The sequence below is a fragment of the Pseudonaja textilis genome, chromosome 1 (genome assembly GCF_049901715.1).
Source record: "Pseudonaja textilis isolate UNSWEBS1 chromosome 1, rPseTex1.2, whole genome shotgun sequence".
In the NCBI taxonomy this organism is placed as follows: Eukaryota; Metazoa; Chordata; class Lepidosauria; order Squamata; family Elapidae; genus Pseudonaja; species Pseudonaja textilis.
In genome coordinates, this window is record NC_141990.1 from 302,084,290 (window position 1) to 302,105,384 (window position 21,095).

General features: G+C 38.3%; 1 protein-coding gene across 7 annotated transcripts in view; it reads right to left on the reverse strand.

Annotated features, from left to right (window-relative positions):
* The window catches only part of CEP170B (centrosomal protein 170B), a 62,641-nt gene that overhangs the window by 7,385 nt on the left and 34,161 nt on the right, over nt 1–21,095 (reverse strand). For 5 of the 7 annotated variants that reach the window (XM_087922277.1, XM_087922272.1, XM_087922273.1 and 2 more), the window contains exons 7-14: nt 19,340–19,456; nt 17,513–17,989; nt 14,973–15,742; nt 12,587–12,772; nt 11,127–11,259; nt 7,878–9,647; nt 3,267–3,513; nt 502–661 (exon numbers count right to left, since the gene is read on the reverse strand). In XM_087922277.1, coding sequence (XP_087778403.1) covers nt 502–661; nt 3,267–3,513; nt 7,878–9,647; nt 11,127–11,259; nt 12,587–12,772; nt 14,973–15,742; nt 17,513–17,989; nt 19,340–19,456 — 3,860 coding nt within the window. The remainder of the gene's footprint in view (nt 1–501; nt 662–3,266; nt 3,514–7,877; nt 9,648–11,126; nt 11,260–12,586; nt 12,773–14,972; nt 15,743–17,512; nt 17,990–19,339; nt 19,457–21,095) is intronic. The other 2 variants (XM_087922279.1, XM_087922276.1) reach the window with 1 other exon arrangement.

A 21,095-nucleotide genomic window follows, 5' to 3' on the forward strand; every position in this document is an offset into this window, starting at 1 on the left:
CGAGGAAAATTTAGAGGAACAGTCCTACAAAATTTTTGTAATCTCTTCCTCCAATTATCAATGGAGCATTAACTTCTCCAGTGCTTTTTTTAATGCTGTCCCTTCACCCATGCTGGAAGGCACATTCCAAAAATATTACAATGTTCATATGGATCACGTATGACTTGAATCCATGAGTCATGTTTTTCTTGGCTGTGCTTTTTATACAAGTTTAACACAATGGTTTATCCAAGCATCGCTAAAAAAAAACCCTCTCTTCCAAGTTGTGGGGTTTTAGGGTGACAATTTTTTTGCCACAAACTGCAAAATACCTTATGAAATTCTAAAATCAGTTGTTTCATTACCAAATTCTGTTACTTAGCAACACGGGTATGTTGTAAGCAGTTTACCACTTCAGCACAGAATAACCATCTATAGAGATAACCTTGTTTGCATATGAAAGTAATTGAATGCTTTATTATGAATAAGGATGGACATCTAGTCAATGAAGAGCTTCCATACCTCTTCTCTTGCCGAGATGGTTGAAGCAGGGGTATTAGGCACAGAACTGTGGGCAGTACTTGGGCCTGTTCCAGATGAGCTCTGGGAATCGCCATCTCCAGCAACATCATGAATCTCTCGAGCAAGGATTGCTACATCTTTTACCAAAGTCTGGCTTAATCTAGAAGAATGGCATGAACACTTTAAGCAGGACTGATAAACTTTAATACAATGCATTATTATTATTCAAAACTAGAAGGAACTTTCTGTCTCCTACAAAGCAAATAAATAGATGTTAAAGAGTTCAGAGAGAAGGATTCCTGACATGGAAGCATCTAAAATCTAATCTAGATACTAATGTTATTCAATTAGAAAAAACACAGTGTCTAGTTTTGTTATTTAAAAACTATAAAAATTGTTTTTCATGTAATATTTTCTGCTTGATATTGAAGAACTGTATTTGAGCAGCATGACGGCCTAGTGGTGAAGATGCTCATCTCTCACTCAGAAGGTTTAGAGTTCAATCCTAGGTAGCAGGAAATGTTTCTCTCCTAGGGCACAACCTAAAAATATCTGATGCAAACACCATTTAAGTATCAGAAAGGCATCCGTACAGTAAATGCTCAGTTGGTTCAGTGACCCAAGTCTATCCTGAATTAAGGGATTACAGCAGGGGTGTCAAACTCACATCATTACAGTGGCATCACATGATGTATCAGGACTTTTTCCTCCCTCGCTAAACCGGGCATGGGCATGGCCAGTGCATGACCGCAGGCCGGGAGTTTGACAGCCCTGGATTACAGGGTCATAAAAAGAGTTTTATTGAAGACCTGTACTTATGTCCAGAAGAAAATTGCTATAAAGGATATACAACAAGTGCCTTCCAGATTTTCATTCTCACCAATCTCAGCCAGAATGGCAAAAGAAAAGGTAGTTATAGTCCCAAAATCTATATTACACTGTGATCTAATGAGTCAAATTGGGGGTGAGTATACAATAGGACAGGGGACTTCAAACTTGACAGCTTTAAGACTTGTGGACTTCAACTCCCAGAATTCCTCCTCCAATCATGTTAGTTCAGGAATTCTGGGAGTTGAAGTCCACAAGTCTTAAACTTGCGAAGTTTGAAGACCCTTGCCATAGGACATCAAAAATCACAAAGTACTTAGAAAACAGTTATATGTTGAACCTAAATTTGATCTATCCAACTTAGTATTGTCACTCAGGATTTCAGATTTCAGGCACCACTCTGTCCTGTAGTCCAGCAGGGATATGGAACCAACAGAACAAGGGTCCTTGAATTGACCATTGAGCTAGTAGGAGATCATATTCCCAATCAACTGCTGAAGCAAAAGCAAAGGGGCAACGGCTTTGAGGTTTTCCACCTATTCCAAGTAGTTGTATTACCTGCCATGCTCCCTTACTTGGAATAAACAAATCATTCAATATATCTGAGAATAAAAATGCAATTGTGAAAAATGCTGTAGGACTTAATTCTAAATGTTCTGGTTTATGTTTTTAAATCCAATTCTACAACGTTAGGTTTTCCAGAATTGGAACCTGTCTTTTAATCATATAATCACTGCCATACAATCATTTCAACTTACTATTTTAAACTGATAGAATAATTAGATACGTTTGCATTTTCCTAAACTGAAACATGTTGAAGGAGGTAAAAACTTAATAGCTTTTGAGGCAAGCTGCAGATAAAAAATGGCAGGACTATAGATTGCCTATTATATAGCCTCTGTTACAATTTTGCAAGTCCCACACCTAAAAATATCAACAAAAGAACCTGCGATTTTCAACTAAGCCACTCTGTGGAAGCCCCAAGGATTGCCAAAAACACAGGCTATCCATTCTTGGGTGGGAGATGCACAGGGCTGATTATTTTGCACTTCTGAAGCAGCAGCTGAATGGAAAAGCACAATTTCTTTTTCCTGTTATTTTTGATAGGCATGGTAACATGAACCAGTTCTCAGTTATGACAAGCTTGTGTTGTCGATAGTAGGAGATATGAGGCACCACTAAAACAAATGCTAAAAAGTGCTGTAAAATCACTGTATAACACTCTTACCATAGTGGTTCATTTAACGCCAAACTACTGTTTCCCCAAAAATAAGATCTAGCATGTTTTAATGCGCACCCAATATAAGTTCTACCCCCCAAATAAGCCCTACTTAAGAGCCTGTGCAGCCGGCCAGCTGCCCATTTCATCTGGTTGCTCGTAGTACCATGGCCATGAGGCCAGGCAGGATGGTGATGGAGCTGCCCAATGTGCCCCAGACCAGCTTACCTCAGGGCCCTCGCAGCCAGGCCAAGACAATTGTCTTGCAACAGCAGTACCATCAGCCATGTGCTGGAGCCCATGTCCTGTGGACCCACTGCTGCTTGCTTGCGGATGCAATAGAGGCCAAGTGGCATGTTGATGCCGTGGTCACAACACAAGGCAGGTGTCGAGGCATGGCTGCAGGGCCCTGAGGTAAGCTGGTGCAGGGTGTGTGGTGCAGTTTCACCCGCTTGCCTCGTGGCAGTGGCACCACATGGCCTCCTACCCTACCGCAAGCAAGCAGAAGAAGAGGGCCTCCTGTACATTGGGGGGGGGGGGATAAGACCCCTCCCAAAATAAGCCCTAGTGCTTATTTTGGGGTCCAAGAAAACAAGATCCTATCTTATTTTCGGAAAAAACACGAGTAGTTTCTCTTTGGATTCAATGTAATTCTTTCTCATCTGGGCCCACTCCCACTATTTGATCCATTGCTCAAAGTTTTGCCAAACTGTCTCACCTGGCTATTTCTGCTATCTCTGCAGTCTGCACAATGAAACTGTAGGGATCCTGTTCACCATCATCTTCATCTTCCATCTCTCGGCTGTTGCTATGCTTCTGTTTATTCAACCCGGAGCCGCGGGTTCTGGGAGTCTGGGTGGCTGTTGAGGTATGGGAGCGTTTGTGTTTAGGGGAACTGTGATTTGAGCCATACTCCTCCTCGGAAGTGGAAGTATAATCTGAGCCCTGATGCCGCCGCCTCGAAGCTTATATAAAATGAATTGGTTTTTAGGTGGTGGTAAGGAAGAAAAAATTGAAGAAAAGTAAAGACAAGACTTCAAAAAAGCCATAACACAAATGCAATCAGCCCAAGAAAAGAAGAGATAAGAAAACTTCTGTGCATACCATGGGATGGAAGAGATTTTTAATAGGTGAAAATCAAATAGCTTGCACTTTAGCTGGAATGGATGTAGATGACCCAATTATCACACACTTATCACACATCTGTCATATGGTTTATTTCCAATCATCTGGTGGTCACTTGCTAATGTTTTTCATCATTACTTGATAAAACATGCTCCCCAGTGAAGAGATATTATTCCATTTGGAAGTTGACCTGATTATATGCTCAACTGGATCCCTTTCCCCAGACCCTCAATTGGGTAGAACAAGGCTTGGCTTCATTGCAATGACATACGCATTGGGAAAGAAACCAATATTCCAAACTGCACACATTCTGCCAATTCCTGTTGTACAGGAAGCTTTGGCTGGTTTCCTTTCTGCAAGTTTTATCTAATGTGCAAAGATTATGGGTAGAGTTAGGGCACAAAATATTGGTGATGAGCTGTTTCACACTGACCCACGCTCTACATTTGCTAATTCCTCATATAGCCAACACTTGAATAGAGCTACAGGCAGACAACCAGGGAGAAGCAATTAATCCTATAGGGTTAAGAACCAATTTATATCAACTCTCAAGCAGTAGGAATAATTCATCAGATCAAGTACAAATGTGTGATGAAATGTGTGGTAAAAATGGTCACCACCACCCCATCTGTCTGTTGTCATAAGTTAAATTAATCATTATCAATGAATGAAAAATATTTTGCAAGGTAGATGTATATGTAACCGTAAACTTTGACACGGTAGGCTTTTTCTACACGTGGCATAGGTTTTTCATCTCAACATGCACGGAAGCCCCAAGAGAGACAATTAGGCAAGTTAGTCTTCCATGTATTCATCTTAGGAATCTTTAATTTCAGATGGTTCCATTTCCAAGTACAAATAAGTAGCTCTAAGGTCAGCAGGAAAAGCAGAAATGGTTGGCTTGTTTACACAGTCAGGAATACTACAGGTTCCAATAAAGGGGAATATTTGTAGCTCAGGGATGAAATGAGAGGTCCTTGGTGATCTCTGAGCTTGTCTGTTTTCTTGCAGATGTTTCATTACCCAATCTAGCTAACAGCATCAGTGCTGGTAAGGAGCAAACTACCAGGTTCCTTAAATTGGTATTCAATTCAGCATTGCTATTTTTTACTCTGTGGTTTCAAACTTCCCAAAGCAGCTTATAAGAGGTTTGAAAATGAAGATAACAGTTTTAATAAAACAATGGTTCAATCGTCTCAGTAGTATGTTTACAGCTAAAATATTGACTATAGAAACTGCAAAAAGAAAAAAAAATAAAGCAAAAATTAATTTTTTTTAGATTGAACCTCAAATCTAAGTCTGCATTTTATAGCGGCTGGGACAGCATGGCGGTGAAGAAAATTTAGAAGAAAGCCAGTGAGCCTAAGCCTTTATTTTAAATAAGGTTTATACTTTTTTTTCTTTTGCTATGGAATGACCCATTTGATTCTGAATTGCCTTGTTTATATTTATTAAATTTATATGTCACCCATCTCACTATTGAGTGACTCTGCACCTTGCAACACTATATGTTGAAGCCCAGGAAACTCCTCAATAGCTAACCAATCTAGCTTGCTTTCGATACTATCTACATTAACTTACAGCAATTGTCCAACTGCTAGGAAGAAATTTTAAGTGTTCATCTTCTGAGATGCCAGAAATGAAAATCAAGCCTTTCAAAAGAGCTTTTATTCCTGAATTCCTCAGGAATAAAACTTATTCCTCAGGCTTTACCCTGAGCTCCAATCTCTATTAAACTAAAAGCTTAAGGCAACAGACACAAGTGGTACTACATGGCTATTTATCTCCGCAAAGAACAGTAACCTGTAGACGACATCAACTTTCCAAGTCTTTTTGTTTAATTTTAATTTATATCATCCAGCAATTAAGACTCGTTAACAAACAATGGGGAATTAATTACTTCAGAATTACTGACTGCGTAAACAGGCAGTGAGTGAAAAAGAAAACTGTGCAAGAAGGGTAACTTGGTAGTCTCGCATGTTGTATACAAGATAATTAAATCTGTGGGACTGTGTGTGGCCTTCACACTGTACATAACGATGAAGAGTTAAAGGCAAAGGCCTGCCGAAATCAATTTCCATGGTTGCATTTACTGGTTGCATTTACTGATGGACTAATCCATTTATTTTATTTTTGTACCATGTACAGATAGTCCTTGATGTACAACCACAACTGAGCCTCACATTTCCGTTGCTAAGCAAGACAGCTGTTAAGTGAGTTTTGCCCCATTTTATGACTTTTCTTCCTACTGTTGTTAACTAAATCACTGCAATTGTTAAATTGGTAACACAGTTATTACGTGAATCTGGTTTCCCCATTGGCTTTGCTTGTCCTAAGGTCGCAAAAGGTGATCACATGATACCAGGACACTACAACTGTCATAAAACGTGCTAGTTGCTAAGTGGCTAAATTTTGATCACATGACCATGGGGATGCTACAATGGCTGTAAAAGTTTGAAAAATGGTCACAAGTCCCTTTTTCAGTACTGCTGCATCTTTAATTACTAAACAAATGGTTATAAGCTGAGGACTGTCTGTAACTTCCAGAGCTGCTGGACTGCAGCTCCCTTAGCACCCAAACTCTATGGCTGCTATAAATCTATTAGAAAAGCAACGATTTGGAGAATATCTTTAAATTACAGACTTCAGCAGCAATGCAATCTGTTTTGGGAAAGTAATGATTCAGAATTGCTATGTGAGGTTCCTTTATCTAAAATAACACTGGGTTTAAAGTTATCTATGTTTATTTGTGTCTCACCCACCTCAAAATGAATTCACAAGAGACAAAACCATGTTATATAGGCTATTAGTTAAGACTGAATGCTGAAACACTTGTAGAACTGCCATTCTGCAAACTAGAGTCAATGCAGATGAAATAGAAAGTCCACAACCTATAGGACATTAGTTAGGATAGAAATATTAGTTATGAGATGATTGGTGTGGACTCCCAATCTTAACTTTTACAATAAAACTTGTTAGCCATTGCTGCAAAACACTAGAAGACAGAAACCAATTCATTTGAAAGAAATTAGGCAAAATTAAGATTGAGGTAAAAATTGAAATAAGTAGCTTTGCTCCCAAATACAATGATCCATAACTTTGGATCCTTACTGTCCATCATATGCACTATTATTTATATAGTTCGTGTATATGTGGTGTCATTCAAAGGCTTTAATTCATTTGAACAGCACTTGCCTTAAATATTCACAAGAGAAAAACTGAAATTACTTATAAATAAAAGGTTCTGCAAGTTCCAAACTCATTCCTTGGGATACCTCAAATTTAATCATTTCTTATACTTTCGATTTCTCCCAGTGCTAAATAAAAAACACAGGAGTTGGTTAGTAAAATAATGCAGCTTGACAGGAAGTTTCTTTACATTCAGGATAGGGAATTTGGTGCCTTCAGAATTTTGGGATGTCAACTCCTATTGGCCCCAGATATTATTGCTACAGGCAAAAATTATGGGAAGTGCAATCCAAAATATCTGGAGAACATAGCGTTGCTTACCTCATCCTACACTGATATGACTCGAACTATGCATGCATATCGGATGAAATGTGCTACACTGACAAATTGTCTTTTCTGTGAATATAATCCACTACAGAAGAGACCATGTCAATTATAGCTGCCTTGCCATTTGAAGCTATACAGTTTTTTATTATTTATTAAATGTACATGCTACCTGTCTCACTAAGTGACTTATATCACACCTATTTTGCTAGTATAATCTAGAATTCTAATTTAGAAGACACTGGAGGGAGATTTATGATTTCCCATAAATTGCTTGAGTGAAAAATATGCAGTTTTGGCACTTTCATGAGCCATAAAAAATTCAAAAGAAGGATAATGAGGAAATACAACCATTGTTTTCCTATCCACAAGTAGAAGCATTTTATCAGTGCCTTATCTCAGAAGCTATTCAGAAGAGTATGATGGAAATGATAAGAGGCTGGACATGCAGGATGGAGACACAGTGACTCTGAACATGACAGCTGCATTTTAATAGCATTTGAGATTTGAGATAAATCAATAAGAAAAGAATTCTGTTTTGATTATTCAAATACAAAAAGTAAAAATATGAAGGATTATATTATGACAAGGGGTTAGAGTCATCTCCGTTATCTTTTGCATAACTTAGGCAATTTGTGCTGGAAAATCATAAATATAAAGGGGAAAAAAGTGCAAAGACCCAATTACTCACTGGCGGTAGAGGCATATTTCACACTGCTGGAACGTGTCCTGCTGAAAGATTGCTTGGAAGCAGCTACCACTGATGCTGTTTTCTTAACAGCATTTTTAGCTTCTGACACAAGCGGTTTTCGAGTAGAATAGTAAGACTCTGCACTGCGCCCAGAAAAGGTTGGCTTTGGTGGGGCACTCTCAGAGTCACTTGGCACTGTGAAAGATCCTGCCCGTTTCCTTGGCATGGCAAGAATGTCAAGCCTTGAGAGCTTCTTGGCCTCTACGGGTTGCTTGGAAGATGCTGTGGTTCCTTCAGGATGTGTTGCTGTCTTCTCCGTGTCGGCACTCTCATTGTCTGAGTTATCTCCTAACCGGGCTCGGCGAAGTTTGGAGGCTCTCGTGGGCCTTGGGGTCGATAGACTATTTGACCGGGTAAGAACTTGTTGAATCTTTTGCACTGTTGTGGTTACCTTGCCGTGATCTTCTTTGGTTGACTGTGAGAAAGGCTTCTTTTTAGAAAGAGGCCTTGAGGGTGGTTGTTCTTGATCAGAGGAGGCTATTTCATTTGGAGGCAAATACGGGAGGCTGCTACTTCTCTCATCATCTGTATAATCCTGAGATGCGCTTGTTCCTACACTGTGTTTCACTTGAAAACGCCTTGCGTTTTCACCTTTGCTCCCAGCCTCAGGTGGAATTGCTTTCCGTTTTTCTGAAAGCCTGTCACGTGCACTAGCTTGAATATTTTGCTCTTGGCCAGGTGATGTGGATGATGACCTCTCTTTCTGTAAAGGTGTCGCCGATTTTTGTTTTGGTGGGTGACTTGGCAGATTTTTACCACTTACCAAGCTGACAGTGCTGGCAGTGTCCACATCAGACTCTCCAGATAAAGAGTCTTCTAACTGCCCAGAAGGATTTTCTGGAGCATCGAGCTGGTGAGTTTGACAAAGAATTTTGGCTTCCAAGGCTGCCAGAGCAGTTTCAGTGTCTTTAAGAAGGAGATGGGTCTCAGGATTATAGTCCATACGATTTGCTCTTGTGACCTCAAGATCTTTAAGTAGAGGATGACTTGAGATATGCGGTAGCCTGTTTTGAGGAATGTTGCTGCTTGACTTCTCTTTGGTAAAACTCTCTTGCCTAACAAAAGATGAAATTTCTTTTGTGGCTACAGCTTGTTGTTCTGGTAGTCCCTGGTGTAATGACATAACCATTTTTCCATTTGAGTAAAGACAGGCATTGTTCATTCCTTTGGCAGGTGTCTTTCCATACCTGAAAGGAGGTTCTTCTTTGTCTATTTCAGGAGGAGGAGGTATGCTTGAAGTAAGCTTTGAAGGAACCCCAATCTCTTCTGCTTCATCCCCGATATAAAAAGATGTTGACAGTGGATCACTTAATGCTCTCAATCCTGAAAGTCTTGGCATAGGACACGGAGAACTTCTAGACTTTGCACTTTCGGCCCTTATTCGATTCTGTTCAGACATTTTGGTGCCATCTTGGCTTTTTCTACCTTTTTCCAAGTTGATACCGTCATCAGATTTGCTGGCATCACTAAGGCTATCTGGATCCAAATCTTCCTGAGTTAATAATCGACTATCAGAATCCACATATATTTCTTCCCTGAAATCATTACTAAAGTTCCTTTGGGAAACTTCAGGAAAGGTCTCATGACAAATTAAAACAGTTGGTGTTGGACTTTCCAATTTTTCACCTGGAGGGAGTTGAGGAAGAAGTCGTCTGGTCCGTGATGCCACTGAAATCTCAGGTTCTCCCATTCTAGAACCAGAATCCTTTTCTGAGAAAGATAGGGAGACAGTCATTAAACACAAAAATTAGGATGTCTTGTATACAAAGATAGACAGGTTTGTGTCATCTCTATCTTTCTTGAGTACTTAGCCTTGTGTCTTTGTCCCACTGTAGAGAAAAGTACTACTGAAATATGCTTCTTCCTTCCATGGAGTTTTTTGGCAAGATTTTAGAACTGGTTTTCTAGAATTCTAAAATCTTCCAGAAAGCTTCATAAATAAATTCAATCACATTACATGTGAGAAGAGTCAGGAAAGAAGGGAACTGACATAGAAAACTTGTTTCCATGTTTAGTGTTTTGATGCATGGAGAACAACTAAATTCTGCTTTAAAATGTATGCTTTGAAGGTATTTCATCTCTCCCTTTTCCAGAAATGTTTTGACATGTGTAAAATATGGCGGTATGAAAAGGCTATTTCATCAAGCTCAAATTGTAGGATACAATATTTTTAAGCTTAACTTCATCAAATGAATTCTGTCGGATTTCAAGGCAACTTCTAATACCATAGATTATGGCATATTTCTGAACAACTTGACAGAACTGAGACTTGAAGTCATTGTATTGCAACATTTCCAATCTTTTCTATCAGTTTGTGTCCAGATACTATGAAGTGAATGAATCTACAAATAATGGACCTGTGAAGTCCCACAGATTTCTATCCTGTTTTTGTGTAGTCTCATTGGGAAGGGTCCTCTGGAGTGAAATGTTAATAGTGACACTCATCTCTACTATTTTATAAAATCTAACTCCAAATGGCTGATTGATACTCTTTAATATTGGCTAAATGAGATGGTGAGATGGCAGAGATGAATAACCTGAGGCTGAATCAAGAAACAATGGAGATTTTGTTGTCAGTAGGGATCCTATATTATAAAGGAATGCAATGATTCATGAATAAGTTACATTCTTCTGAAAAACCTGATTCACAGCATGGGCTAGCTGCTTTAACTATATGCTGTGAAAGGAAAACTTGGCATTTAATTTAGTGTGTCAACTGTGCCCATTTTTAAATTATCTACATTCCATCTAAAATATTGCAATGTAATATATGCTAATTCTTGTAAGACAACCAGAGTTATTGACAAATGGACAACCTATAAATTTAAACTAATAAATAAACCTTGAGCTGAAAAAATTACATTGATACAAAATACACCCGTAAAGTAGTTTACTTTGATCATATCACTTCCATACTGAAAGTTTTGCATTACTAGCCAATTTGAATTCCAAAGCAGAAGCTACTCACATTTGGACATGGGGGAAGTTCTTCAGGTATCACATAGTTTGATACTTCCTCCTATATAAAAGAATTCTTACCAGCAAAAATAACCAGTTTAGGAACATTGAATTATAAGTTTGGAATATAAACCTATATTTAAAACAATGGAAAATGGGTACAGAAACAAGGGGATTTTATACAATTAAAACCTTTTGAAATGCGAGAATGACATCAGTTGCTTTACCTACCTGTGCTAACCTGGCAGAAGGAACCCTGCTCGGCCTCCCCAGCTACAGGGGCAGAACCTGAGCCTGGGTAGCTATCTGCAAGGCTTGCCCATCTTGAGACCCATTTTTGGCTGCTTTGGGCTGAAGATGACATCTGCAAAAGGAGAAAGATGTGACATGGTTAAAACAAGATTAACCAAACTTTAGTGTGGCATTTTAAAATTCCACTCTAGCTAGATATTCATAAGTAACTGCTTTGTTGGATTCAGATCTGAGTTTTGAAGGAAAGTTAGGGATCAGTGGAAGCTTCAGTGGAGAAAAGATTTTTTTTCCTCTTCAATCCCTCTTCAGTTCGCTCCTCCTTTCATGTTTTTCTAGGTACTCCAAAATTGCTCCCGACTTCTTCATCCAAGGCAATGAATATAAGAATCAAACTGATTACTGATAGCAATTGAAGTCTAAGAGCAAATATGAGCTTGTATTTCATGATAGTTACAAAATGGTAAGAACCTTTAAAAGTCAACAAGAACTCTCTAGTAGCGTTTATTAATATCATATTTATTTAAACATTGAAATCATGTATTTCAAACCTAGGCTGGAAAAGTCCAAATCAGTACACTTATATTAGCATCAAAGTAATAAATTCTATATTAAAAAAATCAGCCATAGATCAAAACCTTAGTTTTAAAATAATAGAAGACTGAAGTAATGTAAGGGGTGGACTTAGTTTATTGAAATTATCTTGTATCTGTAATATTAACATAGATTGGTTATAAAGTACAGACATTTGTATTGATTTACACTGCTATGAAATTTCTGGGTATGCAGATGTAAAAGAATGCAATTAAAAATATTAGTCTCTGTACATAAACTCAAAAATAAGACCCATTGAGTTATTCCAAAGTAAGTGGATATGGACCTGAAGTCTTAAATATTTTAAGGTTATTAGAGCATTTCAAAAAATTAGGGGTTAATTCTAATCCATTAGAATTATTCACTTTCTGCAATAAATTGCACACTGGAGGTTATATTTCCAAATACTTTTTCCTAGAATTTATAACTGGCTATGTATTTAAATTAGCTTAAAAAAAACAACAACCTGTGCAATGTATTGCAAAAAGGTAAAAACCCACTTTAAACACATTCCAATCTGCACATTAGTCTAGGCAGCTCACATATATATTTGTTTCTTTTTTGTAATTGATCATTTCAAGCATCTCTAACTACAAATCCATTTTGTGCACTTTTTGAGGCAAAAAGATATTACTTACCTGTGTAACATCAACAAAACATCCTACTGTAAGTTATATGTAAATCCAAACTTTTGTAAATTCAAGCTTTTGATTACCATCAATTACATCAAAAGGAAACATTCTTTAAAAATTGTGTTAACATTAATTGCAGTTCTATTCATTTAAACATTCAGGCCAAGTGTGCAGGTGAACAAGAAGTTAGATTCTATTGATACATATCCACTGTACCTGCATATCTGCATGATGACCACTTGCCACTTTGGACGCAATGACCTGCATCATTGTCACCTTTGGAGTTGAGCCATTTTCCCCAAGCACATGATTGTGCCCTAATTCTTCTTTTTCACCTTTTATAACTGGCCTGAAGGTTGAAGAAATTCTGGAAAATTCAGGAGACTCCAAAACACCAAAAACCTGGTAACGAGAAAGACAAAGGAAGCTTAAACAAATTCCTCCTTAACATCCTCATACCGATTCATCTTCAATTCTAGGTTAACAGGTTGAGAGTCACTTTCTTGCAGATTTTTTTCATCTTGGCATGTCAAGATCTGGAAGGCCAGAAGCAAGCAAATGAGGTTCAATCAGGCAGCTATCAGGTGACAAGGATGTTACTCTTGCAATTATTAGTCCAATATGGAATGAATCAGAGAAATGTGTCACCATGGAAAAACTGGAAAAGGCAAACGGCCTTCCTGATATTTTGAGCTTCCAGGTCCACCACTGTCAATCCTTAGGCTGAGATGATGGGAGAATATAAAAGCGGCACTGTAATTTAAATTATGAGGGATCATCAGGGTGCCTGCTCCTTTCACATCTTTTTTTACCATATTTTATCTATTTTTGCATAAGAAAGCATTAGTTTAGAATAGCAAAATGCATTCCAAATTGATACTGGATTATTAATTATTACACAATACATGTCTACCCAGCCTGCCATTATCAACCAGAATGTACCTGTCCAACTAGATGTTTACAATCCCCCTATTCTTGCAGTTCATGCAAGGCCAAATTGATCAAACCCCAAAGAGGCAAAACTGCTATAATAGTTCACAGGGTTTCTTGAATAAGCCATAAGAAAATATACACACATACACAGGAGAATGCACGTAATTCAAAGTTAGCCTGTTGTATTGTTAGTTATATTTCATAGTTGCAAATATCATTCCCATGCTAGATAACATTATCATGTGGGGATGATGAAGGAAAATGAAATCTCTTGCGTGGCAATGGTTTGTATCTCAGGAAAGTTAGACACTTCTCTGAGGGGGAGAGCAGCTATTGTAATTACAACCTCCTACCCTTATTTGGTGCAGCTCAAGGCGGCATGCAAAATGATCCCACCTTCCATACAACAACTTTGTAGACTGAGTGAGTCACTGGCTGAAAGCCACTCAGCAGGCTTTCGTGCCAAAGAGTGGCCTAATACTCACGATATTCCAGTTCCTATGTAGTTTTAACTTATTGTAGCTACTATACCAAATTCTCTTCATAGCTGAATTCCCTGGAAAGCAGTTACTTGCATGGAAATTAACTAACTAATTAATTAAGAATTAATTATAACTTTTTATATATCTAGAAATAGGATATAAGGCTGTTTGTCTACTGATTGCAGTTTGGTTGAGTGCCCTGTTTCTAAGTACTTTCCCACTTTTTTTTAACCTAGCTTGTTTTAAAATTTGCATTGTTCCCTAACTGAAGTGAGATTAGTGGCACAGCATTGTATCTTTTGACTACCAGCAGAAAGCATCAGCAGGTCAAGATGCTTGAACAGTCACATTTGACTGGAAAGTTACAAGTTGCATAAGCCTAGCTAAGAAAAATAGAAATTCAGCTCTTTTGAATATTGCATATAACACAACACAGCCCCAATACCCTTCTACCTTTCAATGATTTTTTTTAATTTTGTGTAAAAGATACAAACCCCTAATCAAGCTTATTTACTTACTTATTGAATTATTTGCCACCCATTTCCTTGATAAGGCAAGCATATCACCTTCCCTGCTATACATTAGAATTAAGACTTAGCTACTGCAACTTTTTGTTCCAGTGCAGACATGACATTTTCAGTCAGGATTATCAGATCAGGATTCAGTCACAGGGTTTGTATGATCCCACCTCCTTGTCTCTTACATACACAAATCCTTTGGCCGTTTGAGGAACCACACCCAATTACAATTTTAGCATTCCCTTAAAGAGACAGTATTAAATGTCTATCCTAGTTTATATATTTCCAACCCAACTGTTAAGTGACTATCAATTCCTAACACCGTTCTCCATTAATGCCTTACTTAAGGGTGGCTTTCCCAATAGTTTTAGTTGCACAAAGTTAATCTGGGTTTTCATCAAAGAAGGGTTTGGTTGCTATCAAACCAAGCTTGATAAAAAGAAAACCAGTTTAGAATTTTCCTTATTTATTGCAGTGCAAGAGCAAGTAAACTCATGAGCAAATGCAAGAGGGCCCAAGGAAAGACTATCAATTCTATTAATTTAGTTGGTCAGCAGCACTTTAGTGGATGTACCAGGCCTTACCACTCTTACCCCAAAGTTTTGGTTAGGAAACTCCAAATGATAAAGATGCACTAATTCCTTTTGTTTCTAATAAATATGAGGTTACCTGATCAATCATTTTTCGAGCTTCTTCCACTTCTTTATCCTGTGATTCGGTTTCAATAGTGTAAGTGCCTGTTTCACTCAAACTATCTTCCTCTTCCTGTTTCCTAGCTTTGGCCAATTTAGGATCAGCAATTGGTGGAGGAATTGTTTCTGGTGCTGTTGGAACAATTACTGTCCGTGAATTTAGTGGTGTTGGCACAGGAGGGGGCTTTTCAATGTTGGGCTGAGTCGCTTGAGCGCTTTCCCTTAAACATTCAGCAGCAAAATCTTGAGCTAATTTTGACTTTCTTCCAACACTCCCATGACTTTTTACAGGTGTTCGTGATGTGGAGGATGAGGAAGGGCTGATCCGCTCATCTGCTTTCTCCCTTCTGAAGGAGCCTGCTCTTGGAGTGGTGAATGCATTGCTTGGCCCTTTGGTTCCTGTTGCAGGCGGATGTTGGGAGGGCATAGAACTTCCTGGTTTCTCAGCTGGCACTGTAATTTTGCGTTTTTCAACTTTCGTCTTCAGGGTGGGATCGACTTCATTTTGGGTAGAATGGCCACTGTGTGTAAAAGACTGTGATCTTTTCTTCCGAGGCATGTCATCGTCAAAGAACTCAATGACAAAAGCTTGCTGGTTGTGCAGCATTTCCTGGGGATCACGTCGAATTTGGCGCTGGAGTTTGGCTTGCTCCATTATATTCTCATTGCTAACTGTCTCTTTCTCTGGCTTAGGTGGTACTACTTGATCCTCTGAGTCACTTTGGGTTCCATCTTCGTGTCTGTTACCTAAAGAACAGGAACACAGATCAGATTGTTCAAGGGTAAGACATGCTTCCTTTCTAGGTCAGTACATTAGTAATGTCCCCTTGCCCCTTCCTTTAGGTTTAGACAACCCAGGACTTACTGGGTCCTCATTTCAGAGAAATTTCCTTACCTAAACAGATAAAAAGAATTACCATGGGCAGACAAAAAAAAATCAGTGAGATGGGGAGCAATTTTCAGCACTCTTTAGGCTTCCCCACTTGTAAAAAGCATGCAGGGATGTTAGAAATGATGACATGACCACAGGTGACTGTGATAGCATGGCAATACTGAAATGGCCACAACTTTATCAAAGTTCAGTCCAAGGGGATTTCAGACATATTATTTAAGGGAGTCCATTTGAGATACATCGATTCAAAAATTGTTGCCCTGTGATGCACCATTTCACCCAATTGAAAGTTACAAACAGACAAAACAGGAGAGTTTTAGTAGTGGATATATTTGTCTATTAAGGGCTACCAAATACAGCACTAGGAATTTTAAACCATAGTTTTTATTTAAAATATATACATATACATTTAAATGGTATTTAGGTTTCTTCAGGTATTTTCCCACGTCTTAATATTTGTGCTTTTATTATGGTGACATTTCGGCAGAATCTCATCTGCCATCCTCAGGCTTGTGTATTGGGTTCCTTTTAATCTTGTGTGTCAGGCTTAGCAGCCCAAAATACCCAAAGAAGGCATACCTCTAAGACCCATAGTCAGCTCCACAGGAGCACCACTGCAAAACCTGGCCAAATACCTAGCAAAACAACTACAGCCCCATGCTGAAGCAGCAGCTTCACATGTACAAAACTCATATCACTTAGAAATGATCAAAAATCTACACGTGGAACAAAGAGACCTGCTAGTAAGTTTCGATGTGGTTTCACTATTCACCCAAGTAAAAAACAAAAAACAGCTGCTAAGCCTGACACACAAGATTAAAAAGAACCCAATACACAAGCCTGAGAATGGCAGATGAGATTCTGCCGAAACATCGCTATAATAAAAGCACAAATATTAAGACGTGGGAAAATACCCGAAGAAACCTAAATACCATACATATAAATACCCGCAAAAACATAAGAAAACATATACATTTAAAATATATATACATCTTAAAGACTTTTTTTAATGAAACTATTTGAAATTGTGACCTGAAAAGCCTCTTCCTTTCAACAAATGTATTACTTTAAAGAGATAAATCAACTGGTATGAAAAATACATTAAACCCAAGAAACACCTTGTTGACATTTTTTACTAGAAATTCCCTATAATGCAGGAATCCATAAAATGTGTAAGTTTCCTATGTTTTCCCATTCATATTATTTGTTACGAGTCATCACCAAACCCATGATTGTTTCTTCAAATCATGTTCCAAAGCATGCTTGGAAAATTCATCAACCCGGGTGTCAAACTCACGGCATCACATTGCCATCACATTACGTTTCATGATTGTTTCCCCTTCACAGAGCCGGGGTAGGCGTGACACATCTGGCCCACAGGCCGCCATTTTGACACCTCTGATTTGCAATGAAACAAGGCCTACAGGACTCCTCATGCTAACTCTACCCTTCTCAGAAGGGAAAAGAGGTTTGAACCTCTTTTTTGTAACAGTCTGGATTTCTACATGGTGCTTCTTCTCAATATCCTTCATTCCAAAATTTCTCTGGCTCTGAATTTTATTATTATTATTTTAAATGTAACAAACAAAGCATAGAGCCTCAATTCCTTTAGTGAGAGGTTTTACCTTTCAGAGTCTTCACATGAACAGGGAGATCACTTTTTGTACTATATACATCATCTCCGGGAGACTGCCTTCTTATGAGACTTGGATCATTGTGCACCAGCCAGTCAGCCACTTTACTCTCTGCAGAGATAATTTCCACATGGCCAGCGTCCTTGCTGAGGTTCCGTCTCTGCCTGAGGGAAAATTTAGTGACGTGGTCTTTTATCTTCATTTTACCTGGCGTGCAATCATCAAACTCAATGGTAAAAGAAGCATGGCTCTGCACAACAGGTAACACTGCCACGTCGACATCTTTGGTGGGGATCTCATGGACTTGCACCTCTGGAGTTTTTACTGGCTGATGGAACTCCTTTGTAGGAATTTCAAAGTAGCTGGGTTCCCTACGAAATGCGTAGACAGACTCGCCTTGAGATTCTCTGTAGCCAGTGACGTTCCCATTGATTTCTTCTTCGTGCTGGATTAAGTCTTTTGTTCTGTCTATGTAAGGAGGAAAACAGCTCTCTGTTAAGTTGAACACTCACAAAAGTCAGTAATTTCACAATTTAATAACTTAATAACATAACAAGTAACGCAGGTCAAACAACAAACCAATCCAAAACAAATATTAAAATGAATAGACATGATGTCAAATTCCAACGAGCACACCTAGAAAACCATCAGAGAAACTGTTGTATAAAAAATGTTCCTTTGGGGCTCTTCTGAAAGACTGTAAGGAGAGATCCCCACATACCCAGCTGATCCTGAGTTCCAGAAGCATGAAACGGATGCAAGACTTGTTCCTGCTACTCTACTCTTTCTCACAGATTGGCAGACAAGAGAGGGCCTCAGTGGATGAACAGATATATTGATGTGGATTAAGGCAATATATCTTGATCCCTAAACATTTAAAGGTTAGAAGGTAAACACTAATGTTTATGGAGATTCTCAGTCATCCAAGTCATAGTTGTCCCAAAAATGCTTTTTCAAGAGGCAACTGGACTTTTCTTTGTTTTTCCTTGAAGATGTTTCGCTTCTCACCCAAGAAGTTTCTTCAGACTGAAGAAACTTCTTGGATGAGAAGCAAAACATTTTCAAGGAAAAACAAAGAAAAGTCCAGTTTCCTCCTTAAAAAGCACCTTTGGGATAAACACTAATGTTTTGAATTGGGATTGGAAATACACTGGCAAGAATTGCAGCTGATGAATTATGTATATCATATGATCTGACTGCTCACTATCTCTTACTACTTTGACAGCCATTTTCTGCTCCTTGGGAAGTTTTCAAGCTCTCTTTAAAAAGCAAAATGTATCATAATTCATCTAGCCAGGACAGTACCAGTTAGAACTGCTAAGATTTACCATGTAGCAGTAGCTGCCTTTGTGTCTACTCTTGCTCTTTTAACCCTCTGTCTTCCTTGTGGAATACCTTTCATTTCTATAATCTTACTTCTCCCCCACTATCTCCCTTTTCTGCTCTAAAGACAAGGGTTTTTGTTTTGTTTTTGCAGCATGTAAAAAGCAGTGTTTTGCTGGTAGGAACTGCACATAATTGCTTTATTGAGGGTTAAGAAAAGCAGTATGAACTGACACATCACTCATATAAGCAGAGGTCAGGGCACTCCGTGGGCCCACACTCTCATGTTGTGTTGAAGAGATGGCCTTCTCTGCAATCCTTCCTTCTTAATAAATGCACCTGTAGATCCTAATGGAAGACAGGAGTATCTTAATAAATAAGGGCAAGATAGATAAACTGACTAAGTATGGAAGAGTTGAATCCTAAAGTTAGAACTCATAGCTTATTTATGAAAGACATGACTTGGCTGCTAAATGGGAGCTAAGCTATACTGACCTGAATATTGTTCTTCTGGCCTTCTGTCACCTGTTGAATCCAGTTTATTGTTGGCATCATCTTCTCCCCACCATGAAGGCCGGCCGTAGAGTGGTGTGCGGTAAGTAGCTGTCACCTCTGGGGACAAAAAGTGTAGACAAGAAACATAAACAAGAAGTATGCATTTTAATTAAGAACAAAATACTGTATTAACCTTTTAAAAAGTCAACCATTCACTTGTTATCTATCGGGGGGAGTGGGGGACTTATGCACTGATATGTTTTTTTTAAACAACTTTAAACTTTGGTTTCAAATCATAATTATTTGGACTACCTGGACAAAATTAACCACAATTATATCCAGTGCAGATATACAGGTAGTCCTCAACTTACAACAGTTTAGTGACTGTTCAAAGTTACAACGGCACTGGAAAAAATGACTTATCACCATTTTTTACACTTGACCACTGTAGCATCCCCATGGCCATGTGATCAAAATTCAGATGCTTGGCAATTGGCTCATATTTATGATGGTTGCAGTGTCCCAGGGTCATGTGATCAACGTTTGCAACCTTCTGACCAGCAAAGTCAATGGGGAAGCCAGATTCACTTAACAAACATTTTACTAACTTAACTGCAATGATTCACTTAACAACTGTGGCAAAAAAGGTTGCAAAATGGGGCAAATGTCACTTAACAAATGTCTCATTTAACAACAAATTTTGGGCTCAATTTTAAGTCGAAGATCATCTGCATTTAAGAAAGAGAATTGACAGAAAGGCAGCAGCAGCACAATCTAAAGGTTCATTTATTTATTTTTCACATTTCTGTAGTGCCCATTTTCCTCAAAGAGGTGCAGGGTTGGCTTGTAATCATATTGGCATAATTAAAAATGAATCAATATAACACCTGCATCAGGCCTCAATGCAAGTTACAATAAAAGAGATAATAAGATCCTTTATTTAATTTGTCCAGTGGTTAGAATGAAAGATATGTAATCAAAACAGATCTTTGATCCATGATTTAAATAAAAAATTGCCATTGTAACAAACCCATCCCTTTTCCTAAAAATCTGCATGACATTCCCATGAATTGGCAAATAGACAGCTTTAATATTGGCAATAGCTTTAAGTCATCACAATATGTGTTTCTCTTCTATATTATTGGCTACTGCCAACAGGAAAATAAATATAAAGTTATATTGTCAAGGCTCTGTTGGTTCTACAAACTTCTTCAGAATTAGATGAAAAGCAGCCCAGGTCCACCATGTGCTTAGCATAATCTCAAATTTGACCATAAATATTTATGCAAGTCCACAACTAAAAAGAAACCAACATGATTCCAGCACTATCAGGATGGAAATAATTTAAAAACAGAAAAGCAAAACAAATTGGAGCATGTTGCCATTTCTGTATCTTATTATGCATTTATTTTTTTATAGCACACCCCAATCCAAGGATTCTGAGAAGGATACAACAGCGTAAAATTGTAACTAAAAGAACAGATCAAATAAAAGATTCATCCTCTACTTTTTTTTATTTCTTTGTTTGGCTAATCCCAATTCAGGACATCATTTCTCTGTCATTAGAAACCATGACCTACAGCCAAGGTCATTTACCAGGAAAAGTATGGTTAAAAACATGAACTGCAAGGTATACTTTTACTTCCTGGGAAGAATCAAACATGAAGAGAATTCTCCTTCTGGAGACATTTGTCCCAAATTAGCTTTCATAGATAAATATGTAAGTCTATGAACAGTTAAGAAAAGCCCAATTAAA